Source organism: Typha latifolia, chromosome 12 (genome assembly GCF_019914945.1).
Source record: "Typha latifolia isolate L0001 chromosome 12, TyphaL0001v2, whole genome shotgun sequence".
Classification (NCBI taxonomy): domain Eukaryota; kingdom Viridiplantae; phylum Streptophyta; class Magnoliopsida; order Poales; family Typhaceae; genus Typha; species Typha latifolia.
This window is the reverse complement of record NC_133097.1, coordinates 3,040,165-3,054,344: the sequence shown is the minus strand read 5'-3', so window position 1 is coordinate 3,054,344 and position 14,180 is coordinate 3,040,165. Positions and strand designations below refer to the sequence as shown.

The 14,180-nt window shown below is 37.1% G+C and overlaps 1 protein-coding gene across 1 annotated transcript in view; it reads left to right on the top strand.

The window, feature by feature from the left end:
* The window catches only part of LOC140798733 (brefeldin A-inhibited guanine nucleotide-exchange protein 2), a 35,754-nt gene extending 21,886 nt beyond the window's left edge, over positions 1-13,868 (top strand). Inside the window, exons 7-11 of the mRNA XM_073152754.1 lie at positions 3,012-3,517; positions 3,603-3,924; positions 4,057-4,432; positions 4,596-5,284; positions 13,043-13,868. Of these exons, the coding sequence (XP_073008855.1) occupies positions 3,012-3,517; positions 3,603-3,924; positions 4,057-4,432; positions 4,596-5,284; positions 13,043-13,654 (2,505 nt within the window). The 3' untranslated portion in view covers positions 13,655-13,868. The remainder of the gene's footprint in view (positions 1-3,011; positions 3,518-3,602; positions 3,925-4,056; positions 4,433-4,595; positions 5,285-13,042) is intronic.
* The last annotated feature ends 312 nt before the right edge of the window (positions 13,869-14,180 follow it).

The window sequence follows — 14,180 nt, the reverse complement described above, 5'->3', positions numbered from 1 at the left end:
CTAACTTATGAAGCACGGACACGGGACACGGACACGACACGATACGGACACGGCGACACGGCAAATTTTGAAAATATAGGACACGGACACATCATAGGACACGGCGAAATAAATAAATAAATAAATAAATAAAAAATATATTAATTTAATATAATTTAACAATTTAATAACATAGATTAAAATAACTAATATAAATTAAAATAATTTAACAGAGAGAGTGAGACGGCAAGAGAGAATGAGAGAGAGAGACAGTGAGAGAGAGAGAGAGAGACAGAGAGAATGAGAGAAAGAGGGAGGAAGAGATAGAGAGAGATAATGAGAGAGAGCGAGGGAAGGAGGAAGAGAGAGAGAGAGTGAGAGAAAGAGAGAGAGAGTGGGAGGGAGGAAGAGACAGAGAATGAGATAGAGGGAGGGAGGTAGGGAGGAAGATACAGGGAGAGAGAGACAGAGACAGGGAGAGCAGGGAGGGAGAGAGGAAGAGACAAAGAGAGAGAGAGAGAGAGAGAGAGAGAGAGAGAGAGAGAGAGAGAGGGGAGGGGAGGACAAGACAGAGAATGAGAGGGAGGGAGGGAGGGAGGAAGATACAGGGAGAGAGAGACAGAGACAGGGAGGACAGGGAGGGAGGGAGGAAGAGACAGAGAGAGAGATAGAGACAGAAAGAGAAGAACCTACGTCCTCGCCGTGCTCAGCTCGCCGCACTCGCTCCGTCGGCCGTCGCACTCGCTCAACAGCCCGTCGCGCCTCGAATCGTCGCTTGGCAGCTGCTCGAGGGTTTTAGGGCTTCGATCGAACGATTTCGTCGCTCAATAGTGAAGGTGAGAAAACGACAGGGTTTTAGGTTTTATTATCAGATTTGGATCCAGGTTAATAACATTTGATCAAACCCGACCTGACCTGTTAAACAATATCTAAAATACCGCCCGTGTCCCAACAATGTCCGATTTTCTTTTTTTTTTTCCTTTTTTTTGGGGGGGAAACTCTAGACGCATGTCCGTGTCCGACACGTGTTCCTACATCCGTGCTTCATTGGCACTAACTCACATGCTCAGAGAAAATCTGTAGTTATTGTTCTTTCAAGTTTATAGTAGCTCTTAGATATAAGAATAACGAGAGACAAGTGCCAAGGAGAAAAAGAACTTAGTTTGATCTGACTTTGGTTGGAGAAATAAGTTTGTCAGATTAGATGGTTACACTCTTTCAACATTTTGGATAAAAGTATGTAAAATAATTCTTCAACAAAAATAAGAAAAGAAAATTATGTAATAAGCCAGGATTGTCAATTAAAATAGTGTTACAATTCTGTTATCACTTTCCTAGGGGACATTAACAATTATGTTTTAATGTAGTGCCGTATGGTTTGCTGGAAAGATTACATGTGATAATCCTTGTCAAGATGCTGTAAGATGACTAGGAAGTAGATAGTCTTGCCCAAAAGTAAAAGTCTCTCATGAATCACTTTAAATTAGTGGCATGACGCTTTCCGATCTAATAGTTTCAACATAGCTTCACTATAGTGTTGATAGTGAAGACATTGGATATGGATTGCATTAGTGGCAAATCCATATATCACATCCACTTCCATTCTCAACTATGATTATATTGACTGGAAAGATTGGTAAAGCATATATTCTGAAGCCCTGAACACAAATATGGGCATGGGCCAGATTCACGAATATCCATATTTATTTTCTTTGAATGTTGATTCAAATAATTAATGCAGAAAAAAAATGATATCACGAGATTCTAGTACCGCTAGTTATCTACTCTTTCATGAGAGGGTGCATGGCTACATACCGGTAGTTTTGACATTCATGAGGAACTAATGCGAAGACTCCTATTCTAGTAATTTTGACAGAGAATTAGAATGTAAGAGAATTAATCAATGCATCTGTTCCTTGCAACATAGTAATTTTCAAAGCAGCTTATAGAACCCCTATATGTAAGCATGTTGTTTTCAAACTTCAAGGTGGATCACTGGAGTCTTCATTTGAGTAAGACAAACAAAATCCAGGTCCGAGCTTCTTTTGTTCAAAGAAGAATGACAACAATCTCCTATATTTAGATTCTGCAGATGTTAGCCTTAATTTAAGCTGTGGCCTTACTCTTTTTTTCTGGTATAGAGTCTAGTCAAACAAATTAAGCTAAGTAATGCAGATCAAGGTCAGAGAAATCACTGTTATCTTGCCTTAGTGTTCTGAAGCAGATGAGATAGCTTATTTGATATGACTCAATAACTTGTAAAAGACTGATTCTTCTTCACATGATTTCAATATCGAAATTGAGAATCCAATCAGCTATATTGGTGCTTGTGTTCGTTATTTTTTTTTTAACCATAATCTACTTTAGATTTAGTGAATTTATTTAGCAGGTGTTCAGATAGTGCTTCCTGAGGATGGAATTTTCTCTTTAACAATTCAGCTATATTTCTAGAATAATCCGGATTTGCCCAAATCAATCAAATAAATGGAAGCAATATATGCCTCTACTTGGCATACATAGTTACATAGCATTGCCTGCTTGGTGCTTAATCTCTTTGTGTACAGATAGAGTAGTTCAAGATTCAGAATAGGTGAAGACAGTTGGAATAACATTTCCAAGTTTACCTCTTAGTTCTAATAACATCACCAAAAAGACATTCCTAGGAGATATACTTTAGGTATATAAATTTCTAAATGATGTCCTACCTTATTATACATATTTTATCATCATATACTTCTGTCAGCGAAGTTGATCCTATTCTAGTTTTCATCATTTCACAAATTGAAACAAGTACTGAAAGGCAAACAAAAAGAAGAATTGCCTTTCTATGTGACTTCCAAATAGCTGACCTTCTTTGTCACAACTCAAATTGATTAGAAACTTTATGCTCATGGAGCAAAGGACTATTAATGAATTATGACATATATCCTAGAGTAAACTGTCAATTTAGCAGTTCTTTTGGCTTCTTATGTTTGAACATAAAAGAATGTTCACTTATCTTCCTATGTTATTCTGTTTTGAGTTTTCTGCAGGCAATTCTTTTAATTGCCGATGAAGATGGTAATTACTTGCAAGAAGCATGGGAGCATATTTTGACGTGTGTTTCGCGCTTTGAACACTTACATCTTCTCGGGGAAGGTGCTCCACCAGATGCAACATTTTTTGGAGTACAACAGACAGAACTTGATAAATCTAGACAGCCTAAGTCATCAATGCTTCCTGTTCTAAAGAAAAAGGGACCTGGTCGGAATCCAAATGCTGCTCCATCTGGCAGAAGAGGTTCCTATGATAGTGCTGGTGTTGGTGGTTATGCTTCTGGAATTGTTACCTCTGAGCAAATGAATAATTTGGTTTCCAACCTCAATCTGCTGGAACAAGTTGGGATTGCTGAAATGAACCGTGTATTTGTACGAAGTCAAAATTTGAATAGTGAGGCTATAATTGATTTTGTTAAAGCACTTTGCAAGGTGTCAATGGAAGAATTGCGGTCTGCATCTGATCCACGTGTTTTTAGTCTTACGAAGATTGTTGAGATTGCGTAAGAATAAACTCATAAGTCAAAACCATGGTTATGGAGAAACACCGTTTTATTCTTTTATAAATTGTTGAATTTTTCTGTGTAGGCATTACAACATGAATCGCATCAGGCTTGTTTGGTCAAGCATTTGGCATGTGTTGTCTGACTTTTTTGTCACCATTGGTTGTTCTGAGAACCTCTCGATTGCAATTTTTGCTATGGATTCCCTGCGGCAGTTAGCAATGAAGTTCTTGGAGCGAGAAGAACTGGCTAATTACAATTTCCAAAATGAATTTATGAAGCCTTTTGTCATTGTTATGCGCAAGAGCAGAGCTGTTGAAATTAGAGAATTGATCATTAGATGTGTCTCTCAAATGGTATTGGCTCGTGTTAGTCATGTGAAGTCTGGATGGAAAAGCATGTTCATGGTATCGTCTTCTTGTCCTCACCTTTTTTTTTCTAAAGGACTGTTCATATGAACTCATGAAAACAGTTGCTTTAAAGACTATTTTCTGTTCATTTTTGTGTACCTAATCAGTTCATACATAACATTTTTGCAGGTATTTGCAACTGCATCTTATGATGACCACAAAAATATCGTACTTTTGGCCTTCGAGATTATTGAAAAAATTTTACGGGACTACTTCCCCTACATTACTGAAACTGAAACAACTACCTTCACTGACTGTGTTAACTGTCTTATAGCATTCACCAATAGTAGGTTTAACAAGGACATCAGCCTCAACGCGATTGGCTTTCTTCGGTTCTGTGCGGCAAAGCTTGCAGAAGGTGATATTGGCTTCACTTCAAGGTCCAAAGAAAAGGTCTCTAGTAGCGGTCCATCTTCACCACACATACTGAAAGATGGAAAACAGGAGGGTTCACTGCTCATTGACAGAGATGATCATCTGCATTTTTGGTTCCCATTGTTAGCAGGTAGACAGATAACATCTGGTCTCTATACTTATGCATGGTTAGGAGCATTCTCTGATACTTGCAGCATGTTGTAGTTACATTCCTTAATGCTCCATGTAGGCTTATTACACTGAATTGGTGATAGTAATGTCCTTTTATTTGTTCTTTCCTTGAAATTTTGCAGGTTTATCTGAACTTACATTTGACTTAAGACCAGAAATCAGAAAAAGTGCCTTGCAGGTTCTATTTGATACATTAAGAAATCATGGTCACCTTTTCTCATTGCCATTATGGGAAAAAGTGTTTGATTCAGTCCTCTTTCCGATATTTGACTATGTAAGGCATGCTATTGATCCATCTGGGGGATCTTTGCAAGGGCAAGGTTCTGAAAGTGATATGACTGAATTAGATCAAGATGCCTGGCTTTATGAAACATGCACACTGGCCCTCCAGCTTGTTGTTGATCTCTTTGTAAAGTTTTATGATACAGTTAATCCACTGTTGAAGAAGGTGCTCACATTGCTGACAAGTTTTATCAAGCGTCCCCATCAAAGCCTTGCTGGCATTGGAATTGCTGCATTTGTTCGTTTGATGAGCAGTGCAGGGTCAGTTTTTGCTGAGGACAAGTGGCTAGAGGTGGTTTTATCTTTGAAAGAAGCCGCTACAGCAACACTTCCTGATTTTTCATATATTTCATCTGGAGCCTATCTTGAAAATCTACAAAGAGAAAATGGGAATCCTTCTTACAGGAAAAGTACTGATGAATCTACGGCATCTGAAGATGATGATTCCGAAGGCCAAAGATCAAGGAACTTGTATTTTGCAATCAGCGATGCCAAGTGTCGTGCTGCCGTTCAACTTCTATTAATTCAGGTCCACACTTTTACCTTGCATAGAAGACCTTTTGACTTCCATTTCCTTTTGCTTTGGGTAGCAAAGTAATAATCAGATTCTTTATACTCTACAATAAAATGAATTTATTAATTCAAAGAACTCAATCCAAGAAAATTTAATATCATAGCCAGACAGAGTTGAAGTTGAAGGCCCAGTTTTTTTCATGGATGCAAGAGGAGACCAGCTTGAAGCAAAGAAAAGAGGTTCAGGAATAGGAGCGGGTATTATAGGAGTAGAATTCTGTAGCATGCTTTTTAAGTTTCAGGCGACATTGTTCTTGCAGTCTATTCTGTATCTGGCGATCTGTGGGACTTGTTTTCCTTGGTCTGCATGATCAAAGGCATGGTTCATGTCTCCTGACCTGTAAACCCTATAGGTCATGTGACCTGCAGGGTTTTCACATCATTGACGTTGAGATTGCAGCCAACCCCCCATCCCCTCCCCGCTATGGGAACGTGGGACTTATATAAGTTCCATTGGAAGAGGTTGCACTGTGCCATTAGGCCCACTGTATCGACGAGATGCTGGCATGGTTTGTGCCACTTGTATTCAAAACGTTGTTCTTTAGTACTCCAATAACTTGTAGGTGGAACATGGAAGCACAAAAGAATCATTAATATTTCTTTTATACTTTTCAATGTGCCACATTTCAGATATAGTTCTTTGTTGCTATCCTAGTATTCGTGGGCTTTAATTAGATTTCTCCTAATTACTGTGGCTATTTGGTGGGCTCATAGACAACACATCAAGATTTTAGTATGTTGAGTTTCTTCATTTTGACCATATAGTTCAAACTTCAAAGAAAACTTCAACTACTTTCTTGTAATAAGAAATTTTTAATATATATACTGATTAGACTATCCTTGTTACAAGTTTTGTGCATAATTTTCTGTGTTGAAACAAGTTTGAATACATATATTAAACAAATGATATATTTTATGACATTATTATTTAATGCCACTGAAATTGATTAGGATACGAGCTATATTCATATGTTATTAAAAGCAAGGTTCCCAGTATCGGGATCGGGATCGGTATCGGCCGTTCAGAAAAACGATACATACCAGCCGTATCGGCGGTATCGGCCATATCGGCTGTTCGTATCGGATTGGACTATTTTTTAATTATATAAAATTCTAAATATTATTTAAAAATGCAGAAAAATTTAGAAAAAATGACAAAAAATAAGAAAACAAAAATTACTCACATATGAAGTCTAAAAACTTAAAAAATGTATTAAGTTACTCAAAATTTAAAACTTTGATGAATGCCGAGCTGGTTCTCGTAAATTTCTATAGTATTCATCATCATAATCACCATAAGTTTGTAAATATTGATGTCTGGGACCTGATGCTCCAAAAAGTGATTCAATTATACTAGTCATATTGTATGGATCTTGTTGTGTGACTTGCGTTTGAGGAGGATAATAACCAACATTTAGATCTTGTGTCTGAGAATACTGAGGGTACTGAGGATAATAACTAGCATATGGATCTTGTGATGGCTCCAAACAATAAATACCCGATGCACCATAATCATAGAAACCAAAATGCATCTCATGACGACATCGCTGGTATATATATATATCCTCAGTTTATCTGTCTTCACTCCTTATGTCACGTTAACTTTCCTCAATAAATGTAGATGGAATGATCTCACCACCATATGTATCATCAGGACTATGTCTAGTATTAGTAGGTATACTATCTCTCACTGCTGAATGACTCGTACCAGCCTCTGCCCTCGTCGTGGTCTCTCCCAATATTTCATCTAACTATGGGTTATCTCTGTTATCTAATAACCTGTCCTCTATTTCTCTGATCCATAGAGTCAAGGGGTCTTCTTCATCAAAAACATGATTTAAATCAATTAGTTGCTCATTTTTTGTCTTTTTTCTTAAATTTCTCTCCCTCAATCTTATATTATAATGACAAAAAACTAACTTCTCCAATCTTTCCATTGTCAATCGGTTGCGTGTTTTTGTGTGGATTAAAGAGAAAGTAGTTCAATTTCTTTCACACTGTGGTAAAGACAGTTTGACTTAAAATCTTCCTTGCTATTGGCGTCAAATTTGATGCCTCTTCTCATCCATAGATAGACCACCATTCAGCTGGAGTGTTATGAGATATAGCTGCAGCAATTTTAGTAGTACTGAATTGTCCAGCTCTCAATCTATATCTCTTCATTTGAAATCAGAAATATATTATTAGCTTATTGATTATATTGAAAGTTAACTTGAAGTAAATAATAAGAAAATTATTTAATTGAATCATAACTCACTTTTTTATCGTACAGGATTTGTTTATGAATATCGGGCTCAAGCTTCCTGATTACCTTTCTAACCCGTAGCAAGACTTCACTATCATTATTAACATTTTTAGAGAATTGAAATCTTGGATTAAGAAAATACCCTGTAGAAATTTAAAATTTGTAAGCATTCAAATTTTTAAATATTCATAAATAAAAGTAAATTAGTAAATTAAAACTTAAAACTTAAAGGCATGCTTATCAGCAGCGTATATATCTCTATGTAGTTGTTTGTTCCATCTAGAATCAATCATCTTCCACCACTTCCAATAACTTTGGCTCACATTTTTTTTATTGATTCTTTTGCTATATTCATTGCCTCATATAAGAAACCCATCTCAGACTTTTCATCACTGTCTACAAGTCTTAATACTTTGATAAGAGGCTCAAATACTGTTGTGGCAATTGTAATATTATCCAAAATGCATTTCTAAGAGCCATATTTTTCAAAGTTTCACCTAAAGATTTATCGTTAAGTTTCATATTCTTAATTTTTATAGACTACTCTTGTGATGTAAACATCCGCATAATATCATCCTTGCAGTGTATGATGCTCTACAAGGCTAAAAAGTGAGTGACAAATCTAGTGACCTCGGGTCTGATGATCTCCCTACCACCCGTCATTTGCCTGAGTAAATTAAGAACCTAATTATGGTTATATATAAAATTTGTTAACCTCTAACCTTCACGTATGACCATGTCAATTTCAGGCTCTTTTACAATATCCTCTAACATCAGATCAATACAATGTGCAGCACATGACGTCCAATATAAATGAGATATTTTAATCATCAGTAAATTTCCAGCAGTTTTATAATTTGCCCCATTATCAGTAACCACTTGGACTACTTTTTTTTTCACCGATTTTTTGTACCACCTCATCCATCAACTGACAAATATAATCTGCATTTTTGAAATGAGCAGTATCATCCACAGACTTCAAAAATATTGTCCCCATGCCAGAGTATACTAAGAAATTAATTATATTTCTTCTGTTTTATGTACACCCATCACACATTAGTATACAACCAAATTCATCCCAATACCGTTTAAATGTCTCAATGTAAGTATGAAGTTTATCTACCTCTGAGTCAAGATATTTAGTAGTAATATCATTTGATTTAGAAGGCGGAACACTAGGCCCTACTGATTGTATAGCATCCACCATAGTGTGATACTAAGGACTATCAGCTACATTAAAAGGAATATAGTTGTAGAAGAAAAATTTAGAGATAACCCTACCAATGTGTTTCTTTGCATTTTTAATTTTTTTGAGAGCTGTTTTGATGGAAGTTTGTGTACGACCCCTTTTTTTCTGAAGATATGTATCTATTGGTCCAATATTTTCAAACTCTGCCGTAACACTAGGAGTCCTATGGGTAGAACTGCTGCCCCCATATTCTCTCTCCTCATATATTAACTGATCTAGATCTCTGAAAGTTACCACCAGTGCTTCTTCTCATCTCTTCCTCTTCTTTATGCATATTTCTGCTCTCTTTCATTGCCCTTCTTATCTGTCTCTCCTTCTCATCCTCCTCATTTTGCTCACTGCTATCATCATCAATGTGTACAGGATTATGCATCAATTCTTTACGAACTACTGACTCTCTTTGTTGTGCAGATTATTTATTTTTCTTTTTGCTAATTAAATAAGCCAACATCTACTTTCTAACTTCCAAGGACACTTGAGCGCAAGCTGCTACATTTGCTTGTCTTCCAGCTAAATGTTCTTTCAAATGGCTGGCACCACTACTGATTTCTTTTCCACACTAGTTGCATTTAACACGTCTTTTATCTTGCTCAATAGTGCTGCAATGTTGCCACCCAATGTCGGTATCATATGACTTCTCTTTTGGAGCCATTGATATTTTAACTCTGCAACTAAAAAATATAAATCAAAATCAAAATAAAATATAAAATAATTTAAAATTTATGAGGCATAACTGCATAAGCAGGTGCTGCTACCACCTCTGACCAGCAGTGCTGCAGCAACACCTGCTGCACAATGAAAAAAAAATTAAAAACTGAAAACGTTGCCGGAGGTCGTCAAATCTTCGTCGGAGAACATCGCCGGAGGTCGAGGTCACCGGGTCACCGGAGATCTACTCACTACTTAGTCGCCGGTGAGAAAGAGACCCGTGAGAAAGAGAGAAAGAAAGAAAAGAGAGAAAGAGAGAAAAAACGAAAAGAGAGAGAGAAAAGGGAGAGAGGTAGGTGGGGGGTGGGGACATCAATTATTGATGTCCCCTGGGTCGGATTTGGGTCGGATTCGACCCGTTCCCACCCGTTTCAGCCGAAACCCTAGGCTGGGATCGGGATCGGCTAGGGCTGATCCTGATCCGTTTCGACTGATCCCACTTTGGATCGGCCGAAACTGGAAACCATGATTAAAAGTCTAAATTAGTATATCTTAGTATAATGGCATATTGAGGAGATATACAGAACGAACAAGGGATTCAAAGGGGTGTCTTATCCTTAACATGTTAAACATTCAGATATATGTATTCGAACTCAGATAGTCATGCCGAAGGCATGTGCCATGCTGATCCTCGGTTGGTATGGGGCGTGCCGACTGACATGCCCTCGGTAATCCCAATGACACGCCTTAAACACATTTTTATTAAAAAATGTAATATATTTTGAGATGTTTTTAGGTCTTCAACACATCAATTTTTGGTTTTTGGTATGAATATATGTATTAAAGCCTACATTAAAATCTTTATCTTTAGATTATTTTTGTAAATAACCTATATTATAACAAATATAGCAATAGTTAAATAAAAATATTATTCAACACATAATATGATTGAATATATTAATTAATTAATAATAGTTCAATAATAAAAGTTAATACCTAGGTGAATGTAGAATAGCAGGAAGGATCAAAGATCTTATTTGCAGGCACAAGAATAACACGAGAATGTTGTGTCAAATATTGTCGACAATCTTCGAAACTCATCTACTGATAATATTGTTCCTTATAATGCCTTCATAGTTTTTATATAAATATGAATTTTACATCTCCTATGATGTGATATAGATATTGAACATGCACCAAAATGATCAGCACTGGCATAAGCACGCTATATATAGATGATATAGATTGTGAATATGGACTATAATAAGACTATTGTGGCTTTAGTAGATGCGATTGATATGGTGATAATGATGATAATGAACTCATCATTTTGTTAGCTCACGTTTAGGGGTGTGAACAAGCCGAGCTTGAGCGAGCTGGGCTCAGCTCGGCCCGGCTCGAGAGGTGGAAAAACACAGGTTGACTTGAGCTCGAGCTCGACAACCAAGGGGGGATCTCGCAAACAAAGCGGCTATCAGGGGTGAGGACGGTGACGGATGTCATTTACTAACTATTCGAACAAATACCCTGACGATAGGGAGTGAGAGAGAGATCTCACTGGTGCATCAGGGGTGAGGACAGCGATGAAGCGGCTCTCTAAGTGAGAAGCAGACTCACTCCTTGATGATGTAGAGTGGCACAACGGCGTCGGCTCACTCCTCGACGAGGACCGTGCACCACATCAACATCCTGGCGATGCTCCACTCCTTGATGTCCGAATCCACTGCCGCATCTTTGTTGTACCACTACTATTGTTAGTTTGTACATATTATTGTATGTTCATTTTTAAGCTGTATATCTCGAGGTAACTCCTATCACTGAATCATACATTTACTGCAGAATCGCTTATGTTAATGTGCACTTTATGCTCTCTCCGAAGTATAGTTCAAGCCTACCAAATAATTGTTGCTTAGAAATTTCAAAAACTTCTTATGTTATTCCCATGGTTCCAAGTTTCAGTCGATCTCAAGTGGGATCGGCCAAAACAGATCCGTGGCTGACAACTGGTTTCGGCTAGATTGGTCGATACTCGGTCTGTATCAGGTTGGAATTGGCCATATTGGCCAATCCGTCTGATACGACTAGGGGTGAAAACCGGTCAGATTAACTCCGACCTGACCCGCTATCCGACTTGATTTGGATCGGATTCAGATAAAATATTCCTATTCGATTCGGATATGGATAGAATTTTAAAAAAAACCCCAGATATGGATTCAGATACAAGTCGGATATAATTTTCAGATACGGATATGGATATTGGATATTCGTTTACTCGCATATTCTTTTGAATGATATATAGTTTTTAGTTTGCTTATTTAAGTAGTGAATATTGATATTATTACTAATGATGTATTATATATTATTTGTAGAGATTAATTTTCTAATTTTATATGTATTAGACATACAAATTTTTTTTTAAAACTCATAATATTTTTGTATTAATTATGTCTAAATTAAAGATCATAATTTATTTAAAATTCGATCAACATCCATTTAAGATCTGATTCTTTATTCAAAAATTATATGTATTTGTTTAGTTAGGATATGGTTTAAAAATTTTCTATCCGTCCAATATTTGTATCTAAATTCGTATCCAAACTAAAAATATGGATCTGGATATAGGTTGATCACTATCCGGTCCGTATCCAATCCATTTTCACCCCTAAATATGGCTCCTTTCTCTCTCTTCTTTCTCCCTCTCTTTTCTCTCCTTTCTCCCCCTTTCTCTCTCTGTTGCCCCTAACTTTCTTATTTCTCTCTAGCCTTTCCCTTTCTATTTTTTTTCAGATTTTCTATTGTAGTAACAAAGTTATAGAGAGAGATGAGAGAGTAGAAAGTGAGAGAGAGGGAGTAATAGAGAGAGGGAGGAATAGAGAAGGGAGAAAGAGAATAAATGAAAAAAATGAGAAAGAAATTGCCTTGCGGCAATAAGAGACGAAGAGAGAGAAAGAGGAGGGAGAGAAGAAACGAAAAAAAAAAAATTAGGAAAACAAATTTGCCTTGCATAAGAGAGAGGAAGAGAAGGGAGAGAGAAGAAAGAAAAAAAATTAGATTTTTTTCTTTACCTTGGGAGTAATAGAGGGAGGGAAGAAAAGAAAGAGCGAAAGAGAAGGAGAGCTAACTCAGTATTCATAAATTTTTTAAGTATTTTAATACATTTTTTCGTTTTTAGGCTTCATATGTAAGTAATTATTATTTTCTTATCATTTTTCTAAATTTATAAAAAAATTCTACATTTTAGATAATATTTAGAATTTTGAAAATTAAAAAATAATCTGATCCGATATTGGTGGCCGGTATGGCTAATATAGCCGATACGTATTATTATCTCGGATGGTCGATCTCGATTTGGATACCGAGTTTTGGAACCTTGGTTATTTTATATCCTCATACTTTTTTTTGAGATATTCATGCCTTCCCATTTTGTACTTGATAATTTTAAATTGCATCATGTTTTTGCTGCTTTCCTTATGGTCATCAATTAGAATGAGAAGAGATTCTTCCTCTGGGCTTTATCTAATTTGAAATGCCGTTGCATCATGAAAATTCACAATGTTACTAATTTCCTGCAGGCTGTGATGGAAATATACAACATGTACAGAGCCCAGTTGTCCGTGAGGAACACAGTTGTTCTCTTTGAAGCTTTGCATGTTGTAGCAGCCCATGCTTATAAGATAAACAGTGATAATAACCTGAGGTCTAAGCTGCAGGAAGTGGGCTCTATTACCCAAATGCAGGACCCACCATTGTTACGCCTTGAAAACGAATCTTATCAGTTATGCCTCACCCTTCTTCAAAACATTGTCTCAGAAAAAACACTGAATGGGGATGTAGAAGTAGAGGGTTATCTTGTTGAGCTGTGTAGGGAGGTGTTACAGGTGTATCTTGGTGCAGCAAAACCAGCTCAGCTTATGCAGAACTCGAGTGGCGTCCAACCAACACTCCATCGGCCTATCCCTGTTGGTTCTGCAAAACGAAGAGAACTTGCAGCTCGGGGCCCCCTAGTAGTGGCAACTCTGCAAGCTGTATGTGGTCTGGGAGATTCCTCCGAGAAGCACCTAACTCAATTCTTCCCCCTTCTCTCAGGTCTCATAAGCTGTGAGCATGGTTCCAGTGAGGTACAGGTTGCACTCAGTGATATGCTTAGTACATGGGTAGGCCCAATCTTGCTTCAGTCCTGTTGAATCTGATAAGAGTAATAGTTTGACGTGTATGATATAGTTTCAGTTGGTCAAGTTACCACCTTTTCCCATTGTTCAATTTCTTCCATTGTTGGTAATTATCTTCAAGGGATAGGCTGCTTCTAGGGCAGCTTGTGCATGCAGAGAGCTGATTGCTGTGGTTGGTCTTCGATTTGGAATTTAGATTTAATGAGAAGATGTTTGATGTTGTTTCCCAGTTCTCTGTAAGATATATTTTTTCACCTGCTATGTTGCTTCTATAATTGCTTACATATTTTGTTGGTCGTCCTTTCTATTTGCATTTTTACTACTACCTACATCGGGCCCCATGTAATCACGAGGAAGACAATTGGCCAATGTTATCATTAGGGATCATTCCCATAATTTATTGTTGTTTGAGAGAGAATTCATGGTGTCTCAATTAAACCATATATTATTGTTGAGGGATGAACTCCTAACGCCTTAGCAGGGAACTGAATATATTAGTCAACTATGAGCTCAAAGTTGATAGGCATCATATATCATGTAA